The sequence below is a fragment of the Mizuhopecten yessoensis genome, unplaced genomic scaffold (genome assembly GCF_002113885.1).
Source record: "Mizuhopecten yessoensis strain PY_sf001 unplaced genomic scaffold, ASM211388v2 scaffold4121, whole genome shotgun sequence".
NCBI classification, from domain to species: Eukaryota; Metazoa; Mollusca; class Bivalvia; order Pectinida; family Pectinidae; genus Mizuhopecten; species Mizuhopecten yessoensis.
The window spans coordinates 1,378,342-1,401,496 of record NW_018405386.1 but is presented as its reverse complement, the minus strand read 5'-3'; the positions used below and the strand labels follow the sequence as shown (position 1 = coordinate 1,401,496).

General features: G+C 40.8%; 1 protein-coding gene across 2 annotated transcripts in view; it reads left to right on the top strand.

Annotated features, from left to right (window-relative positions):
* The first annotated feature begins 1,859 nt into the window (after positions 1–1,859).
* Positions 1,860–23,155, top strand: part of LOC110448581 — a 51,485-nt gene continuing 30,189 nt past the window's right edge. Inside the window, exons 1-3 of one of the 2 annotated variants that reach the window (XM_021494897.1) lie at positions 1,860–2,049; positions 2,996–3,157; positions 21,023–21,155. In XM_021494897.1, the coding sequence (XP_021350572.1) occupies positions 21,086–21,155 (70 nt within the window). In that variant the 5' untranslated portion in view covers positions 1,860–2,049; positions 2,996–3,157; positions 21,023–21,085. Of the gene's footprint in view, positions 2,050–2,995; positions 3,158–12,618; positions 13,075–21,022; positions 21,156–23,155 lie in introns of those variants that run through there. The other variant, XM_021494898.1, reaches the window with a different exon arrangement.

Genomic DNA, 23,155 nt, shown 5'->3' with positions numbered 1-23,155 from the left:
AGTCAATGACAACGAAACCACAGGCTACAATAAAAACCGTCGATATTCATACCGCGTAAGATATAATTTTCTCCGTTTGGCCAAGTTTGCCTATAATCATGACACAATATTATTTTTATTGGTTTACATCAGCATGTACACATATATGTTCTGTCTGACAGTTTTCACCTCTACAAGGAGATTCGAACCTGTTGATACTTTCCTTTCCATATCTTGTCATGGTACGACTCGACAGCAAATTCTTACATTTGAACAGGTTGACAGCGCAGGTTTGGTAAGTGAGGAAATAATGAACGCGAAACAGGTGTGAACAAAGCAAGAAAGTGTCCCTATTTCGTGTGACGGAGCCACTGGTTAGTCCTTTGCTGTCTTTATTATGAAACATTGCACTGTTCACTATTTACAGTTTATACATGTCCAATATATATATAATAGTACACGTATTTACACAGCATACGTTCAGTAGTTTCTTTCTCCCGGAGTTACGTCCTCTCTCGTGCACCACACAACACTAAACTCCTCTATCACACCACACAACCTGTCCTATCTCCACTGTAACACACACCACCCTTTGTTCTCACGACACCGGCCATTCGCAATCAACATTTTTCCCTAACGGTCCGAGCTTTTATTGACAACTTCATAAGGTCTCCAGAACCAAGTAATATGTCTCTAAAACTACAGACTAACCGCAGACACTAACTGGTACCTATAGATACGGCTGACACAACTCATTAATTAGAACCACTGACCACTCTGACCGCTACTGGCCCACTCGACTCTCCTCCTATACTCTCAAAGATAACACTTTTTCACATTCTCAATTAACAATAAAACAGATTATGATGAAGTTTATTTTGCATACTCATAATTAACAAATGTGTGCATTTATCTGTTCGCGAAGTGTGAACCACACTAGAACTACTAAAGTGACCTGTCACTACAATCACTTATACTGTTTGGTGAATTTCAGTGATACAATCGTTTCATGTTAGAATTACCGCAAAACGTCAAACGCAATTTACTGTATGTTATTTGAAGTCGCCAACGTGTAACTTGGTACATTCACTCTTTGTTGCAGGAAGGAGTGTCATGACTATTTTAAAACCACACGGATATTCTGTAAATTCGTTCACCCAGACAACCCAGTGCATTTCAACTTTCCGATTTGACGTGAATATATAATGAGTTACGCCGACGCAAATCTGCTTCAAGAACCCTGCATGAATAAATGAGAAATTAAACGTCATGACCAATTTAATAAATTTAATATTAAACTAACCGTAAGAAGGAAGCGGCACCCTCTCTTTATTGGTGTCGTAATTACTTCCACACTATATAAAAACATAAACGTCACATGATACTGTTTTACAACAACTTACACCTGGTTTAACACTGTTACACAAAGGCTCCGTTTTTCGAAAAGAACGCCTCCTGTGTATCAAATAAATAAGTTTTCAATATTTTAGAAAAAGAACCACAATGGTTTGAATCCAAGGATATATAGACACGTGGTAGATCTGCGTTTTAAGGAAGGACGATTTATGTCCTCCTCTGAAACGATAAACAGTTTCTTACAGGCGGATGTCCGAGTTACTTGTATTTATATATATTTCAGGTAGGACAGTGTCGCCCCTAGATCTCCTCAAGTCAATAAACCCATCAAATAACATTTTTTGAATTGAACGGGTTTGGTCATGACAAACCATGTATGGACTTGAATGAACTTGTGTTTTTTTATGAATCATGGTTGGGTACCCCATTAGTTCGTCTTGGTTTCCTCTGGTGAACCCATTTATCGGATCGCGTATCTTCATAGGTAGGCCAAAAATATTTTTGTGTATAACATTTATGTCACTTAAAATGTGTGTCACGCATGTGACCTTATATACATAACTTCATGCTCGTAATCAGTGATGTGTAACGGGTGTGTAGTTCACCGAAGGATGACGGGTCGGCCATTTATACGTTTGTTGAGTGCATTTCTAGCGTCCAGGTGCGGTTTTGAAATCTCAAGGAGTATTATAGACACAGTCTAATTACGAAAAGGTAAATATGAGCTATCGTTCGGGGTTATATATATATATATACATACTTGTTTACCCGTCACAATTTTTTTATTATTATTATAAAATCACATGTTAGTGCATACATAAAACAGATACATTTCACAAATTCAGATAAAACCATAATAATCGGTGGAGCTTCCGAGGAGGATCAAATTCAAAATGACAGAGGAACTCTTGTGACAACGTAATTAAGTTCTACTGAATTTAAACAAAAGATGTTGATATGCTAACTAGAAGTAGTTATGAAAATGGGGACGAATGTAGCACGGCAGACTTACCAGAGGGGGAGGATAGCGAAGGTGCTGTGTTGGTTAGAGATTTGTTATGCGAGTAAATTAGTAAATCGGGAGTGCACATATCGGTAATTAGGGCATAGCTATGGGGCAATTTAACTGACGGGGGATGACCATCTCATGCACCAGGGGCATGTATGCTGATTCCTTCCGAGTCTTATTCAAGAGCTCAGGAACAACTCGGGGCTAAAGTGTCAGTAATATGTGTCAGATGCCAGTGGCTAAGAGGTACCGTCTATGCACATTTCTTCCGAGTACCGGGTATTACTCAAGAGCTAAGGAATAACTTGGGGCTAAAGTGAAGAGGTCAGCTATTGGTTACACAGTTATTTAGTATAAAGCAGTTTGCCCAGCGGACAGTCTGGTTTTGACCGGCAGAAGGAACAGGTCATACCGTTTTAGCCAGAGAGAGCGAGAGAGGGAGCGCCCACGTCTTCGATGCCCGAGATTCGAGTGTCCGTGTCTAAGCCAAGTCCGCGTTACAGCTAATACAACGCTTGAGTTACGATGTTATATTACTGTACAGAGATGAGTAACATGTACATGTAATGTGACTGTTGATTTAAATCTATGAATAAACAATGACTATTGCCAACTATTACGAGCGTTTACGACTTCTGTGTCACATTTCAGCTTGACATACTTCACCATTACCCATTACAGTACGACCGGAGAGTTCAAAAATCCCCAAGAGGCAAGACAGAACGTTACCAGTGGGAGAGGTAGAATCGCAAAGTCGGATCAGAAGAGTACGCTCACAGGAACATAACAGCAGTAGACAATTCAAAGAGGGAAGTAAGTAAAAAAGGACGCCCTCTATTGGCCTCTAACCCCAAAACCCACCTCTTCTACATCCACCATTTGCAGACGCAATCACATTAAGTCAACTGGGATCCTTTTCAAGACTGGGTTCCCATAGTGATGAATTGAAGAAGAAAGCATTTCTCTCTTTTTCAGCTAGAGGTGCTCGCAAAAGTTTTGCATGCTTATTTTACAAACAGATATACAGTTAGTTAATCAGACAGAAATCTCGGTTCATTTATAAAGGATTTCAAGTATTATTTGGAAGTGTCATTTTTGAAACTATAAAAGGTTCAGTAGAGTAAGAATAATCAGCATACCGGTTTTAATGAGAGCACCACAACCATACTATATCCAGCTTGCGACAATTACCGACACATCTATGTAACAAGGCTATGAGGGGCAGGCACTGCACTAGTTCGTCAAGGTGTCCAACTGAAAGAGATGTAAACCACGAAAATGAACATGTGTCGAGTTCGAGATTCTGGGACAGGGTGTATATACCGATGTTAAAGTATTTCTTAATAAAACCACGTCTCTGAACTAAACAAAACCATAAAAGTTTTTTCATTTATGCGGTTACGCAACAAATGCACTTAATTGCGCAGGCGCCATGATCAGGGTATTGGACAGACACTTTCCTCGAGTTATCAAGAGTAATCCGGAGAACTCATAAATTTGGAACGTTAAACCAACAGACTGACTGTCTATTAATTACGGCACACATACCGACCGAGGTCCGGCTAATAGGTATCCAGGTCAAATGTCACTCGAATTCCAGTGGTCAGGGGATTAGGCTACTAGGCTTCAGGCTACACATGAAATCACAACTACTGCAACTGCCAACAACGCATATTCTATAGCGTATAGTCTACAAGTGGGTAAACACAACAATGCATATACTACAGGTACTCAAAAATAAGTTTTACAAATTCTTTCTCCGACTGTGTATTGCAGTAACAGTGTGCATACTTACAACTAGACGATTTACTTCAAGAGGAATCGCGTTCCAATGCAATTTCCTGTAAAGATGACCCATCCATTCTGCTGAGTAGCAAATAGTATTCCGAAAAAGGCAGAGAAGAATACAACAGACAATATTCTTACACCATCAGTCGTTCTGCGGAAGTTATGACAGGCCGCTATATGTTTCACGACTCTAGAGCAGATGAACGTCATTTCTGTGTTCAACGTACACATCTAACCACCAAAAAGGTACTACTATCCACCAGGGTGTTTTCAATTATGTAACAACGTGCGAGGAATGTCAGACCAGCGCCTTTAGGCTCACCACAGGCACTAGCCTCCTCCGTCAACACGCTCATATTGGATCACATATATATACTGGCGGAAAAAAGAAACTGTGCATGCCTAAAATGTGTTATGAAAATAAATGTGTATGACGTAGAACAACAAGGTTTTCCGGGACAATTTATTTGTTATTTATTAACAGTTGCATTCCATTTTCCACGTTATGGAATCAATAAGTTCCGCTCAGGAGTGACGTAAACATAGCAGGGGTCAATACTGAGTTCACAAAGTTAATACCTCGTATGTCCACCGTTTGCATGAATGCAAGCCTGACAACGTCGACGCATGGAGCCTATCAGACGGTTCAAGTATGCTTGTGGGATGGCATTCCAGATCTGTACCAACGCTGCAGGCAAATCAGCCAACGTCACCGGTTGATTAGGTAATGCCCGTAATCTGCGCTTCATTTCATCCCAGACTTGTTCAATGGGCGACAGATCGTGGGATACAGCTGGCCAGGGCACACGTCAGCGTTCTGCTGGGCCAGAAAGTCCGTAGCGACACGAGCTGTGTGTGGCCTGGCGTTGTCCTGCTGTAGCGTAATGTGACGTTGCTGCCATTGCACGGATGGAACGACGTGGGTCCGGAGGATCTCGTCACGGTAACGTAGCGCGTTCGAATTCCCGTTAACAACCACCAGAGGCGTTCTCCCGTTGGCTGTGATGCCGCCCCAAATCATAACGCTGCCTCCGCCGAAAGAACGTCGTTGTACCACACACGTGTCACGGAAACGTTCTCCAACGCGACGATACACTCTGGAACGGTCGTCACTACTCTCCAGGTGGACTCGCGACTTGACCGTAAACAAAATGCCTGCCCAATCCCGTCGAATAAATCGCAGATGCATTCTGCACCAGTCCAGACGTGCTACACGATGACTTGGCAGAAGAACTGGGCGGGATTGCAGGACGTCGCGGACGGATAGCTCTTTCACGCAATCGGTTCCGTACAGTTCTCGGGCTTATTGGTATAGCAACCCAGGGATTGTCCGTGCGGCCAAACTTGCCGTTTAGAAGCGATTTCTCAAATGTACAAGCCGAATATGGTTGTCCTGTTGACGTGACGTCACACGTGGACGTCCTGCACGAGGTCGATTGCCGACGTGGAAAAACTGTTGATGTCGTCTCCACAAATTCCGGATTGTGTTTCGATGGACATGAAAACGTGAAGAGACAACGGCTCGGCCCATACCAGCTTGAAGCATACCAATGATCCGGAGGCGGTCATTTTCATTGAGCCTCGGCATTGCATTAATCACAAATTAAAACGTTATAATGCTGTTTTTGCTGTTCACTGGTCTCAACAGAGTGACCCAACAATTGAAAAATAAACTTTCTTTGTCGAATTGGATGGCTGGACGAAAAAACGTGCAAACTGGTCAACGCCTTATAGAGAGCAAACTGCACGGGAAAAACTGTTAATGACACACGGATAGTGTGTATGTGTCATACTCGGTCATGTGTGTAAATTTTCATGTATATACAGTTGGTAATACATGTTCTATAACAATTCTCAGCATGCACAGTTTCTTTTTTCCGCTAGTGTATTTTGAATAAAACAAAAAAAAATGTTAAAAAGGATATCATATTTTCCTTCTGTACTGTTCTTGGTGAATATGTTAGCCTTCCTAATCGTTCTGTGTGGGTGTGTTCAGTCAACCATAAAACGCGTGCACGCTTTAGGTAGCGCTACGTAAGGCGTTGTTCAAATTATTCTTTATGTTTTTTTGTTTTAGTAGACCAGTAGTCCGAATTATTTGGACGTTTTATCGACTTTTTTTCATATCGGACTGTCGTCGATTAACGTCAGTCCTCTATAATATGCGGGAAATATGCGCCCCGCGCCCGGAGCGCACTTCAAACTGATATTTTAGAAACAAATCGTCACTTTCACACACATGTCGCACATGGATCGAAAAATCTATTCTTTATGCACAAGATTAACATACATAACATGCCTCAAACAACCAATACAATCACTTAAAACATATTTTTTCAAACTTACAAACTCACTCTGTTTTACTCTAGTTTTTTTTGATAGCCCCGCCTTCTAATGCCACGTGACTAAAATCTCGCCGGCCTACGTCATAACGTTGGGAAATACCTTCGGTAACGCGAGATCTCGTCAAGTCATGGGACATTGCTCATGGCCTAATTTTCATTAAAAACATGGGTTGGTATAGAAAACGTTGGAAAATACTTTTCGTAATGATCTTTGAAACATGTTATTGATACCACCTAGTGCATAAAGAATAGATCTTTCGATCCATGTGCGACATGTGTGTGAAAGTGACGATTTGTTTCTAAAATATCAGTTTGAAGTGCGCTCCGGGTGCGGGTCGCATATTTCCCGCATATTATAGAGGGCCGGAGTTCTGACGTTTATCGACGACAAACCGATATGAAAAAAGTCGATAAAACGTCAGAATAATTCGGACTAGTAGACCAGTAATACGAGTTCCCTTAACTGCCCGCCATGTTAGGGACCGATTAAATTGGATCCAAGCTCACAGCATTTGGACTCTTCAGGAATGGGAACCGGTTCTATTTACTGACAAGTTCAGATTCTGTCTTGACTTCATCGACAGGCGCGTTAGAGTATGGAAACAACCTGGGGAGAGGTTCCAGGCAGCTAAAGTTGTGGAACATGACCGATATGGCGGAGGTTCAGTTGAGGGTGTGGGGAGGCATAAGCCTTGGTTGGAAAACTGACCTCCATGCCTTCCATAATGGTACTGTTACGGCCCGGATTGACTGCGATGAAATCCTTGATGCCTATGGCAGACCCTACGCTGGCGCTATTGGCCCTGACTTCATCCTTATGAACGATAATGCTAGGCCACATAGAGCAAGGGTGACTGAGCAGTATCTACAGCAAGAGACTATTCAACGAATGGATTGGCCAGCCCGCTCGCCGGATCTAAATCCCATCGAGCATGTATGGGACATGCTGCAGACAGCTCTCTCTGCCAGAAATATTCAGCCAAGAACGCTCCAGGAGCTGGGAACAGCTTTGGTAGCTGAGTGCAACGCTATCCCACAAAACCGGATACGCGATCTCATTCGGGGCATGCGGAGACGTTGTGAAGCTGTAATTGATGCTCATGGGCGTCACACTCGATACTAAAACAGTTTCTGTCTCTGTTAGTCAGTCGTCAGAAACACTAGTAGCTGACTATCGTTTGAGATATATTGTTTTACCTCCACAAATACCTCGCGTTGTTTTACCTCCACACATACCACGCATTGTTGCCGGTAACAAAGCCACACATTCCTGTGGTGGGCGGGGATGCATACATTACCTCCACCAGGAATGTTTGGAGTTGTTACCGGCAAACTTTACCTACTCATTACAACATGTTGTAGACAGTAACTATAAACTATTACCATGCTTACCTAATTCTTAATTTTTCTTTTAAATTTATTTAAAACGAAAGAGTTAGGGTCTGACAATTCTACTAATTCAAACAGTCAGGATTTGTTTGTAAGTACGTCACCTACTTAACAATACTACTTACACATTTAAATTGCCATGATTTGCACAGGAAACATAGTTTCTATTCCCACTTAATTTTCTGACAATATAGCATTGTAATAAGAATAGACTGTGGTTTATTCTTTATAAATATTATCAGTAACATAATGAATCGTGTCATGATGAACTTGAGCATAATTGTGTCATGAAGACTAGAATAAATTTTATCGATAACGAAAGATTTGCCGTCTTGTCCATGCTCCTGTGGAACTTATAAAAACCACAAGAGTTTCTTAATTGAAGACACAAGATGCCTCTGGAATCGCGTCCATGCTTTATCATGAGGTCTTTCGATCATTGCTATTAGAGCGCCATGTGACAAAACTGATACGTAAGCTAACTCTTTTTGAATTTTCTTTAAATTTATCGAAAACAAAAGAGTAAGAGTATGACAAAAGACTGTGAGTTTCACAACTGAAAACACAAGATGTCGCTAATGTCGCATCATGGCTACTGAACACCACGAGACAAAACTTTGCGAGTAAGCTAGTGGCAGCTCTATATGCCATCTGTTCCAAGTCACAGGGCGTTACACAAGTCCGTATCACACCTTTGTAAAACGTCAGCGTCCTAGCTCAAACATTGAGTGTCTTCTGCTCTGATAATCTTGATAAGTGGTCTAACAGTTTATGCTTAGTATAATGGTAGCAACCCGCGCGAGTCGAGCTGTGCAATCATCCGTCTATGTTTTGAAGGGAAATAAAGCTTCCTATGGACATTGCGTTTAATATGCTCTTTTATCGGAAGATCTCAACTATAAACAGTCGTAAAGGTCTCGCAAGAGAAAACAATTTAATACGTTCGCAAATATAGCATGTTACTGTCTTTCCAAACGGTTCATTTTCGAAATTTCTGTAACAGTGTCTAAAATGCAACTACTATTCTAAATAGACAAGATATGTCAACTATGCAGATTTCCAACACGGCTCGCATCGGTTAAAACTATCCAAGCACCCAAAGGACTTATGATAAATCCTCCGATAAAGGCCACACAATCCCAACAAGATATCAACGCACCGGAGCTCAGGCACAATCACCCAACCAAGAAACATAAGCATGTTTCGACATGATGAAAAGCAAGAGTCACGCACTACCTTGTCAGATAAGACGGGCGGATTGACTCGTGAGAACAAAGACAAATATGTTGCCTCATTTTGCACGGAATTTCCCAGGTAAACAGGTATAGGGAAAGTCCACAACGACAATATAAAATAGGGAGTACAATCCAATTTAAGGTATTATTCAAAAAACACTTATTTTTACTCCATATATATTTTGTCATTCTCTCATTGACATTACATGTTATCGTTTATCGCAGGCTAAATCTTACGCATGCTTTTGCCTCCTTCCCTGAGATTGTCACACATTCATGAAGAACTAAGACTCAACCAGGGCGTGTTGTTCTATCTCCAATAATTTGAAAAAGAACTATTCAAATAAGATCGAACCCCGACATTATACTAGATGCACAATGCCGGATCCTCGGAACATACCATCGATGCCTGACATCTAAAACTACAATCTGCTCTATTTCAAGTAAAATTGGAGAAAGTTTACCGTTTGTATATCAAAATTTTGAATGGCTACACCAAGAGACATAAAAACACTTCTGTCTCAACGTCATCTTTCAAGTTTGTAAATTATATCAGTCAGGTTGTATTGCGCCAATTATCTGCTCATATGGCAATTGCGGTTCCCGATATTTTATCCAAGTCGCTATCTGGACGTAACAATACTTGGATGTGTGCTATATTTACCTGGCGGTTGTCGTCGACAAACCAGAAAACGCTTTCCCTTCCGGAACACCTGGTCTAATTTGCTTTGTACCTTTCCATGGTTCTTGTTTATTACTTCTTGCTCAACTGTAGTGCCTTTGCTTAATAGTGTGTTTTAATAAAAAAAAAAAAAAATATGGTTTCAGAGCGGGCTTGTACTTTATTTTAAGGCAAACTTCCAAGGGGGGGGGGGGGGGGGGGGGGGGGGAGCGGAAAGGACGAGTTAAGAATAGATTCTGGGGATATAACAGTTTACAAAGAAGCCCGTAATACCATCTGAAGCTGAAGTGTGTATAGTTCACTACCGAGTAGTTCGGTTAGTGCGCACCAGTAACAAAAAAAAATCGTTGCCAGAATCCGCCATTCCAGGCGTGGTGACGCACGTTTAGTCTCTTTGGGGCAAAACCGTACGCTAATATTTGATTAACGCAGAATTAGTTCACTGTATTTGATAATGGGGCAAAGTCACCCTGGCCCCATCCAAATAACGTTTACAACCTTCCGTGTTGGCTTATGCAACTACATGTAAATAGAGGAGGCATATTGTTCCTCAAATGAGTCATAGATTGGTGATTACTACCTTCACAAGAACTTCCGCAGGTACCAGACTCTTCTGTGAGTACAACCGTTTTATAGTATAGTCGTATTGAAAGGCGAGGCTAGTACCGGTGAACATCTATAAATTGCATTACTGAATTGTAACATTTACATACAAATCTACGAAATACTTAAACGAGACACTGGTTGAGAGTTGTTGAAACGGAGTATCTTCTTTCGTGAGGAAAATGGTTTGTGATACAGGGAGGTGTATCCCCCTCTACATTCAGTATCACATCTCGGTCGTGAAATAAATATCGGACGCAAATCCCAAACACATTAAGACGTATACAGGGATTAATAATCGGTCATTGATAAAAAGGGGGAAGAGTGAACCTTGAAACAGTTTGCCAGTAAATGAGGTGGCAAGTCAATCGAGGTCCCATTGCATCAAGTTCAGCTATACGTCCTGTTAATAGCAATGGTCATTTAAGGACGTGGCAGGTTTTGATGGTGGAGAAAAGTCGGAGTTCCGGGAGAAAAATCACCGTCCAACGGCCAGTATATGGCGAAACTGTCCCACGTAGGTCTCGAACCCGCGTTCCAGTGGTAGAGGGTTAGTGGTAGCAGAAGTGAAAAAAAAGAAAAAGGGGAAGAAAAAAAAAGCATCGATCAATATAGATATTTGAAGTAGCTCATTTGTGACGGAGCCACTGGTTTGTCTATGATGTCATAATTATAAGACAATGCACTGACTTCTATTTACAGTTTATTTAGATCTATATAATTATATACAGGTACATCTTTACGTACACCGCTACACGTTCACCGCTCACATGTTGGCACTCACACGTTCGTACCACAACTCCCAATAGTTACGTCCTTTCTCGTGCACCTCACAAAACTAAACTGACCTCTGTCACACACACACACAACCTGTCCTATCTCCACTGTAACACACACCACCCTTTGTTCTCACGACACTGGTCATTCTCAATCAACATTTCACCCTAACGCCGGTCCAAGCTTTAATTGACAACTTCATAAGGTCTCCAGAACCAAGTAATATGAATAAACAACTACAGACCCTCCGCAGACACTCACTGATATGTACAGCTGCAGCTGACAACTCATTAATTAGAACCACTGACCACTCTGACCACTCCTGGCCCACTCGACTCTCCTCCTACTCTCAAAGATAACACTTTTTTACACATTGAAGTGGACAACTTACATATATTTTGAAGTGTCGTAGATGTCGTTTTCTCTCTTTGAAATTATATATTTCCACTCAAACACCTATATTGTACACGACGTTAAATAAAGATTATTATTATTAATATTATTATTATTATACGAGCGATCATGGTAATGAACCCCATTAATCATGAATGAATATTACACGTGTGTCAGTCTAGCTGTTCTGTCCTCCAGGTTACCGTCCTCCAAAATACTGAGCCGGTATTAATTAAGACATCTGAAAAATTAATGAATATTCAAATAAATGTTCACAAATGAAACGCCAATTTCCCATCAATCTTCGGCACCAGATCCATCCTACCACAAGGAGGTAAAAAACCAACAGGATACCCTGTCACCAGCACACATACACACATGCACGCATACACAATACACATGAAGGTACGTCCTTGAATGACCTTATCAGTTAATGGGACGTTAAACCCAAACCCATCAATCTTATAAAAAACCATATCTGATGATGATGATGATGATGATAATGATGATGATATTGATGATGATGATGATGATGATGATGATGATGATGATTGAATGATGATGATGATGCACGGCGATGACGACGACGACGATGGCAAAGAGGAAAAATAGAAATAGTATTTATGTAAGTGTGTATGTGTGTGAGCGCATGTGAGCGTGTGCTTTTGCCATGTTGAATCTGAGAAAAATAAACAATTTGCCAAAAAAATCGTTTCTCTACGGTACTTGTTGGCTATTAATGTTTCTATCAATAGTGTCGATGATGAACGGGAATAGCGATATAACCCTAGTTTAATTAAGATCGATCCCCGACGGTAGCGTCAGACAGGCACACTTTATTGTCCATCCATCGTAGTTAACGTTCCATAAAAACAATTAAAGTTCTGACCATTATCTGAGGTAATTGTTCGGGAGGCGAAAATGTCCGGATTAACGCGGGGCCTCTGTAGACACCGTGCAGTGGTGTCTACACATTAAATGTAGGTCAAGTACACACACGCACCGTGTGTACGCACACGCACCGTGTGTACTTACAACAGAATGCTTTTATGACTACTAGCCTCTGGTCACTGTATATCATGCTTTGGTCTGGACAGGTGATATAGGGTCAGTTAATAACTACTTCCGTATGTACTACCGGTTACAGGTGTAAACAAAGTGCAACAAGGATTCGCAAGTTTGAAAGTAACCCGGGTGTGTTCCTAAGTGAAAGTGAAACCAGTGCAGCGGCGAGTTGGAATAATATTGGTTTATGGAGTTTAGCGTGTTTTCCCATTTCTGACGTGGTATAATCCTCTACCGTTTAATCCCAAGAACTTAGCACTGACATGTACTGGGCTGCGTGGACATTCCCTGGATAGCTCCCAAAGCCATAGTGACCTGCCTTTCACATCATTGATCGGAAACCCCGGAAGTATCCATCAAACGGAGCACTATTTTTCTTCCAATTTGGATTTACTTCAATAAGACACGAGAATCTGTGTTCCTCAAGATTCAAGATTCAAGATTCAATTCAAGGTTTGTTGATTTCACGATGTTGACATGGAGGATAATCTCTAGTCGGCTCAGTAATAATAGCCAGTGTCTACTATACACAAGTTTAATTATGCTTGAATTATCATATTTATATTTTCCAATGTTGGAGCATTTATTCTATATATAGTAAATTTACATGAAATTAGAAGAAACTTCATTCACTGGCCATGGCCTAAGTAGAATTCTGTGCTCACCTTAAGTCGAGAAATACAAACGATTTACTCAAACGCTCCCCGAGGACCATGTTGGTGCTTACTACGAAATAGTTACGTAACCTTGTGATGGACTGAGTTTGTCCACTCCGTCCCCCCACTCCACTCCGTCCCCCCACTTCAGTTGTTAACATGATCTGATTAGCATACTTGTAATATTGTACGTTGTAGCGTAGTCCCAGGGATATAAAGTTCCAAATATTTCATACGTAACAAACTCCGTCAGTGAGACGAAACCCGCATAGGTGCAAGTCATGTAGGCGATAAACCCGTCAACCAACCTACGTAACGATCTTTGTAATATTCGTGTATAGATGCATATTACTGTTGGGTTATTATAATAGGAAAACAAAATTGCTAAAAAAAATACTCTACTTTTTTGATATTTTATATGTATATATTTATTATTTTTTCATTTAGCCTATATATTCTATCAAATTCACACGCCTGACATTCTAAAATAGCAAGTCATAAATAAAAGCGTCAATGCATTATAACTAGGTCACTATATTCCACGCATATACAACCGATATATAAACAGACAGTTAAAATATGATGTAAGATACATACCGGAGAAGTTATAAAAACGTCAATTATTATTTATAACTAGGTCACTATTCCACGTCCAGTTGAAACATCGTGTTTATTTGTTTGTTTTAAAGTCATATAAAGTTTTAACAACAATTATTTGATTGTCGCTTACTGTATAAAACTATTTTCCAGTATTTATTTCTGTCGGTGCTTCTCGACCCTTAGTTTTAAGGCCAAGAGTGGACCATACAAGGGAGACAACTCATGAAAATGAAGGAAATACAAAAGAAATTCACTTCGCAGACAATAACACATACTATAAAAACACGTGAAATAATTAACAAAGGATATATACATTATACCTATACCTTGTTCAGTTGACAGAACTTTGAAGTGGGCTCATTAGAACCACGACGAAAAGAGGGGCTTATCGCAAATTGCAATGTCATCCTACATTTGTTTTGATTTACAACAATGCTTAAATCGTCCCCTTGGGACTTTCATGTGTCCTTAGTTCCCTGCCTTAGGTGTTTCAATATTTTGACTTACTAATTGTCGTCATACATTCACATTTGACTTATTTATTTGTAACATTTCTTATAATGGAAGTGATAATTTTAACGCCCAAGGGATAAAGACCTGTTTTTGTCATGTAAACAGTTCAAGATTTTCCTATATAGTGACATATGTTTCGGACAAAGAGGTTATGTCCAGGTAAAGGGCTATTATATCATTCACCTTATCGTAAATAAAGGTGGCTACAAACTGACAAATGGCATACATACAATCTATATGTGATTCAGGGAGATTACTTGGGTGACCAGTGTTGTTTCTCGGAAACACGCTCCCTCGATAATCCAGGGGTTACGCTCACTTTCGCTCTCTTGCGATAGTGAGCGTAGCCCCTGGGGCCTGTCGTGTTTGTCAGTTATGCCGTTGTCAAACCTCGCCTGAAAGCAGCATCAAATTACTAGGTCCGACCTCATTTCATAAACGAACCCAACCGGTTCAACCGTTTGGATAGCAATTAACGAAAGCGGCACAAGGTATCGAGGATGGGAACCATAGCATTTCTGAGTATATGAGGTTTCTTGGTAACTGGTATCTCTCGGAGATTTTCTGGGAAGCATTGGTATTTTTGTATTAGCGGTAGTTCTGGAAAAACCTTGAGTGGTATTTCAGGAGAGGGATTGGTATTTCTGCGGAACACAATGGCGCTTTTGGGAGACAGTAAAAACAATGGTATTCTGGGAAACAATTGTTTTCAGTATAAAAGTTCATACTTTATCAAATAACGTCTCGTGCAAACAGAACGTGTTGTACCAAATCACGATTGTAACATTTTGAGTTGTCGCTGGGGGTTTAGTAAATAATTGGGTTTGGAATTTTATATTTACGTTATCAATATAAATGACAGTTAATCCGACACAAACGTGATACAGTAGATCGAATGGCAAGAACAAAACCAGACGTAACCAAACAAGAGACGAGTGATACAAAATAATGTCAATGCCGGCATGACTTTTTGAGGTACAAGGAAGGAAATGAGAGATTGGTCGCTACCAGGAAAACTTGACCGTAACCATTCAGACACATTTTAAGTAATTGCGTTTTAAATTCTTCATTTTGAAAGAAACAATATCTTTAAATATATTAAAATAATCGACTGTGCACTCTTTAAATGTTTGACTTTATATTGCCGATATTAAACGTTTCCCCTTCCTGAGCCCCTCAGACGGTCGTCAATCATCCCCGTCTCTGTTGGGATAAAATCATGACCAGTTGAAATTTTAATACACAAATTGCTTCATCGACCATTTATTTGCATGCTATCAAATTTAAGGGAAAAAATAAGGACAATACATTTTTAAAACAAAAATATGTGCCCTACTCTGGTTTCAGCGAGGACAGACGGCTCCAAGTCAATTATGTGGAAACGTATAAAATTACTTTTAATTTTATTAACTTGATCACATGGGTCAAATGTGTTGACATTTTCGATGGACTATTATGCAACACGACATGCATAAAGTCTAGAATATTGTTATTTTTCATGTAGCATGGTGGGATGAGGGGGCTTTAAGACGTGACTGGATAAAATTATTTATTTGGCTATCTTTCAAAGTCACAGGGGGAAATCTTATAACGAATTCTTTAACATGACGAGACCTAAAGTATAAATACACTCAAGCTTACGTGCACAGCACGAATGACAGGTGTATACGTATATGTACACAGCACGACTGACAGGTGTATACGTGTTTGTACACAGCACGACTGGCAGGTATATCCGTGTATGTACACAGCACGACTGACAGATATATACGTGTATGTACACATCACATCTGACAGGTATATACGTGTATGTACACAGCACACCTGACGGGTATATATGTGTTTGTACACAGCACGAATGACAGGTATATACGTGTATGTACACAGCACGACTGACAGATATATACGTGTATGTACACAGCACGACTGGCAGATATATACGTGTTTGTACACAGCACGACTGGCAGGTATATACGTGTTTGTACACAGCACGAATGACAGGTGTATACGTATATGTACACAGCACGAATGACAGGTGTATACGTGTTTGTACACAGCACGACTGGCCGGGATATACGTGTTTGTACACAGCACAAATGACAGGTATATACGTGTTTGTACTTTCATGTAGCATGGTGGGATGAGGGGGCTTTAAGACGTGACTTGATACAATTATTTATTTGGCTATCTTTCAAAGTCACAGGGGGAAATCTTATAACGAATTCTTGAACATGACGAGACCTAGAGTATAAATACACTCAAGCTTACGTGCACAGCACGAATGACAGGGGAATACGTGTATATACACAGCACGACTGACAGGCGTATACGTATATGTACACAGCAGGAATGCAAGGGTATACGCGTATGTACACAGCACGACTGGCATGTATATACGTGTTTGTACACAGCAAATCTAACGGGTATATACGTGTATGGACACAGCACGACTGACAGGTAGATACGTGTATGTACACAGCACTCCTGACGGGTATATACGTGTTTGTACACAGCAAATCTAACGGGTATATACGTGTATGTACACATCACATCTGACAGGTATATACGTGTTTGTACTTTCATGTAGCATGGTGGGATGAGGGGGCTTTAAGACGTGACTTGATACAATTATTTATTTGGCTATCTTTCAAAGTCACAGGGGGAAATCTTATAACGAATTCTTGAACATGACGAGACCTAGAGTATAAATACACTCAAGCTTACGCGCACAGCACGAATGACAGGTGTATACGCATATGTACACAGCACGAATGACAGGTATATACGTATTTGTACACAGCACGAATGACAGGGATATACGTGTATGTACACAGCACTCCTGACGGGTATATACGTGTTTGTACACAGCAAATCTAACGGGTATATACGTGTATGGACACAGCACGACTGACAGATATATGCCTGTATTTACACAGCCCGACTGGCAGGTATATACGTGTATGTACACAGAAGGAATGCAAGTGTATACGTGTATGTGCACAGCACGACTGACAGGTGTATACGTGTGTGTACACAGCACGAATGACAGGTCTATACGTGTTTGTACACAGCAAATCTAACGGGTATATACGTGTATGTAAACAGCCCGACTGGCAGGTATATACGTGTATGTACGAAGCACGACTGACAGGTATACAGCACGACTGGCAGATATATACGTGTTTGTACACAGCAAATCTAACGGGTATATACGTGTATGGACACAGCACGACTGACAGATATATGCCTGTATTTACACAGCCCGACTGGCAGGTATATACGTGTTTGTACTTTCATGTAGCATGGTGGGATGAGGGGGCTTTAAGACGTGACTTGATACAATTATTTATTTGGCTATCTTTCAAAGTCACAGGGGGAAATCTTATAACGAATTCTTGAACATGACGAGACCTAGAGTATAAATACACTCAAGCTTACGCGCACAGCACGAATGACAGGTGTATACGCATATGTACACAGCACGAATGACAGGGATATACGTGTATGTACACAGCAAGACTGCAAGTTATATACGTGTTTGTACACGTCACATCTGACATGTATATACGTGTATGTACACAGAAGGAATGCAAGTGTATACGTGTATGTATACAGCACGACTGGCAGGTATAAAACTGTATGTACGTGTATGTACACAGCACACCGGACAGGTATATACCTGTATGTGCACAGCACGACTGACAGGGGTATACGTGTATATACACAGCACGCCTGACAGGTATATACCTGTATGTACACAGCCCGACTGGCAGGTATATACGTGTTTGTACTTTCATGTAGCATGGTGGGATGAGGGGGCTTTAAGACGTGACTTGATACAATTATTTATTTGGCTATCTTTCAAAGTCACAGGGGGAAATCTTATAACGAATTCTTGAACATGACGAGACCTAGAGTATAAATACACTCAAGCTTACGTGCACAGCACGAATGACAGGGGAATACGTGTATATACACAGCACGCCTGACAGGTATATACCTGTATGCGCACAGCACGACTGACAGGTGTATACGTATATGGACACAGCACGAATGACAGGTGTATACGTATATGTACAGAGCACACCTGACAGGTGTATACGTCCCCGTACACAGCACACCTGACGGGCGTATACGTGTTTGTACACAGCACAAATGACAGGTATATACGTGTTTGTACACAGCACATCTAACGGGAATATACGTGTATGTACACATCACATCTGACGGGTATATACCTGTATGTGCACAGCACGACTGACAGGGGTATACGTGTATATACACAGCACGACTGACAGGTGTGTACGTGTATGTACACAGCACACCTGACGGGCGTATACGTGTTTGTACACAGCACTAATGACAGGTGTATACGTATATGGACACAGCACGAATGACAGGTGGATACGTATATGTACACAGCACACCTGACAGGTATTTACCTGTATGTACACAGCACAAGTGACAGGTGTATACGTACATGAAAACAGCACACCTGACAGGTATTTACCTGTATGTACACAGCACAAGTGACAGGTGTATACGTACATGAAAACAGCACACCTGACAGGTATTTACCTGTATGTACACAGCACAAGTGACAGGTGTATACGTACATGAAAACAGCACACCTGACAGGTATTTACCTGTATGTACACAGCACACCTGAAAGGTGTATACGTATATGTACACAGCGCACCTGACAGGTGTATACGTGTATGTACGCAGCAGGAATGCAAGTGTATACGTGTATGTGCACAGCACGACTGGCAGATATATACGTGTTTGTGCACAGCACGACTGGCAGGTATGTACGTGTATGTACACAGCACACCGGACAGGTATATACCTGTATGTACACAGCAAGACTGCAAGTTATATACGTGTTTGTACACGTCACATCTGACATGTATATACGTGTATGTACACAGATATATACGTGTTTGTACACAGCACGAATGACAGGTGTATACGTGTATATACACAGCACGACTGACAGGTGTATACGTGTATGTACACAGCAGGAATGCAAGTGTATACGTGTATGTACACAGCACGACTGGCAGGTATAAACCTGTATGTACACAGCACGACTGACAGGTGTATACGTATATGTACAGAGCACACCTGACAGGTGTATACGTGTATGTACACAGCAGCAATGCAAGTGTATACGTGTATGTACACAGCACGAATGGCAGGTATAAACCTGTATGTACACAGCACGACTGACAGGTGTATACGTACATGTACACAGCACGACTGGCAGGTATAAACCTTTATGTACACAGCACGACTGACAGGTGTATACGTGTATGTACACAGCACACCTGACGGGTATATACGTGTTTGTACACAGCACATCTAACAGGTATATACGTGTATGTACACAGTACGACTGACAGGTATAAACCTGTATGTACGTGTATGTACACAGCACACCTGACAGGTATATACCTGTATGTGCACAGCACGACTGACAGGTGTGTACGTGTATGTACACAGCACACCTGACGGGTGTATACGTGTTTGTACACAGCACGACTGACAGGTATATACGTGTACGTACACAGCACACCTGACAGGGATATACCTGTATGTATACAGCACGACTGACAGATATATACGTGTATGTACCTGCCAGTCGTGCTGTGCACATACAGGTATATACCTGTCCGGTGTGCTGTGTACATACAGGTATATACCTGTAGGTACACAGCACGACTGACAGGTATATACGTGTATGTACACAGCACACCTGACAGGTATATACGTGTTTGTACAGAGCACACCTGGCGGGTATATACGTGTTTGTACACAGCACGACTGGCAGGTATATACGTGTATGTACACAGCACATCTGACAGGTATATACGTGTATGTACACAGCACATACGTGTATATCTGTATGTATACAGCACACCTGAAAGTACGTATATACCGTACATGTATATTTTTACAGCACACCTGATAAGTATAAAGTATATACCTGTATTAAAACAACACGTGACATATGGCAGGTATATACCTGTATGTTTACACCACACTTGACAAATATCAACTTTAGGTAAACAGACATCTTACAGGTATATACCTTACAAGTGTATATCTGTATGTTTACACACATCTTACGGGAACATACATGTATGTATACACATATCTCGCAACTATGTACCTGTTTGCATACACACATCTGACAGGTATATTCCTATATGTAAACAACGTGCATGGCAAATATATAATATACCCGTGTATTAACCTGTATGTAAACACATATCTATCGAGTTTATACCTGTATGTGCGCGCAACACCTGATAAATAAATACCTGTATGTATATACACATCTGACAAATATATACCTGTATGCATACACATATCTGACAGGTATATACCAGTTTGTATGCACAACACACATGGCAAATATATACTTGCATGTATAAAACACACCTGACAGGTATATACCTGTATGTATATATACACCACATCTGATAAATAGTTATACCTGTATGCATACACACACCTGACTGGTTGTATACCTGAATATTTGACGGTTATATATCTTTGCTATTGCAATGTGATATCAATATGTGAAATTAAAACAATAAATTGTATTGATGTTCTCGTATTTATAGGCTGACGTCTATGTGTAGTGACCAGTGGACTCCTTAACGAAAAATACCCTGACCGGAAGTGATATGTGGCGCCCCAGGTCACTCTCACCATTGCCCTTTGATGACCCCTGGAACGATAGACCACGTGACCCGTGTAAGTATAGAGCACCGAAATGCAGTTCAAAATGAAATGAGAATTAACGTTAGTTAACACAGAAACAGCGACCCCCTCCTCTGTCAGAACCTCAGTCAGAAAACGTTGATCCTCCTCCTGTTTTCAAATGGCAATCCCTCCTCTGTCTTAAAACAACAATTATCCTCTGTCTTCAAGTGGCAACTATCAGAAAATTTATATTTCTCATTTGTCAGAAAATGGCAAACCATCTTCAGTCACAAACGACAATCCATCGACTTTCGTAGGAACACCTCTCTTTTCCCGTAGAATAGCAATATTTTCCCGCCCGAAAAAAATGTAAATACAGCTGTTAGGTGTCTACCACACACTGTGCCTTTTTCTTTTCCTGTCACGGTCACCAAATCAGTCCTCGTGAGGTCAAACTATCTAGGATATCGGGTGTTTCCGCTACAAGGTCAGTGACCTCATTCCTTTTTCATCCATTCAAGATGCAGGGCACTATCCTCGGAACACTTGCGCCCCGCCCTCCCCTTATCTTTAATTCGATAGTTCATACAATTCGACAACAGTTCCTTTATAAAACTATACCAATGCATTTAAAAATCAATTAAGTTCCTTTGATGTTTGCGTTCGAATAATACTTCGTAAAATGAACAATTACGAAAACCTTGAGAGGTCAACTATTTAAAGAAAAATGTATTCCGTCTTTGCGTATTGCAGAGTTATCTTCTTTTGGGAGCAGGTATTGATTGTTACGTCATTGGTTTGTGTGAGAAAATTACGTCGTTTTCTCAAAAATTGATGACGTTACTCTCACAAACAAGTGACGAAATAATCAATCCCTGCTCCCAAGAGAAGATAACTCTGCAATACGCAAAGACGGAATACCATCTTGTTAAAAGAAGGAGATAGAAAGCCGCATCTAAGCTTCATACCCTTCTACAATCTGAAATGTGCCGTCATGGTACATATCATGAAGGCGAATCGAGGTGGTTTTCATATTTTACTCTTCTTGCTAAATTGACAATAAAAGCCAAACGAAAGCAATTACACAGTTCATATTGGTATGAACGCAAATATTTCACATCCATATTGCATGAAGGCCGTTCATTAAGTTATATATTAATGATTATTTCTGATACGTGATATATATTCATGAATTCCATAATATATATTTGAGGCTCTAAAGTGTCGTCAGTGCAAATGATATTCCTGAAACAGCTAACGATATCTAAATGTTTGCTTCTTAGGTTAATTACCTTAGAAGCTTTAAAACGACACTGATCCGATTCCGGGTTTTTTTCTGGTAGGGTGTGTTAGATATAGCATGTTGAATCAAGCATACAACTTAACAAGATGTGAAATCCCATTTGTACCAACCTTTTCTGAAAATGGAATTAGCATACTCGGTTGAATAGTTCAATGTTTGTATCGTAAATATATCATAAATATGTTGTCATTTATATAAAGGTATTAGAGAGAATATCGGGAGATTTATGTTATGTTGTAATCAAACAGCACAATATAATCCTTGACCGCCCGCCACGCTCACTCCCTATTCGCAACACCTCGCCCCGATTACGGTACCTTTTATCAAAGGTAGCTGACCGCTCCCATTGCCAATTCCTGCTGTCCGGTAATCATCCCCCAACGCGCAAATGCGTAATCATGCTATGACCCCATACCATGCTGTGGCGATTAGTTTGATCTTATCCATCAATTAGCGACTTGACGCGAACATAAACACAACCGTTGTCCACTAATGTTGTAACGGTTGAGGATAGAAAACCTGTAACGTATCAACAATCAAAAGGGAGATAATTCCCCAGCCCCGTGATGCCCATCATTTGACCACGGCACTTCAATCTGTCTCTAGTTAAGTTGATTTATGGTGGCGGAACTGTACAGGAACATATTCGAACGGACATTAGGCAAAACATGGATGGGTTTGGGAAGGAGGAAAGGACCCCCTTCCCCATATTCATTCCTATCCCCCCCCCCCCCCCCCCCCCCCCCCA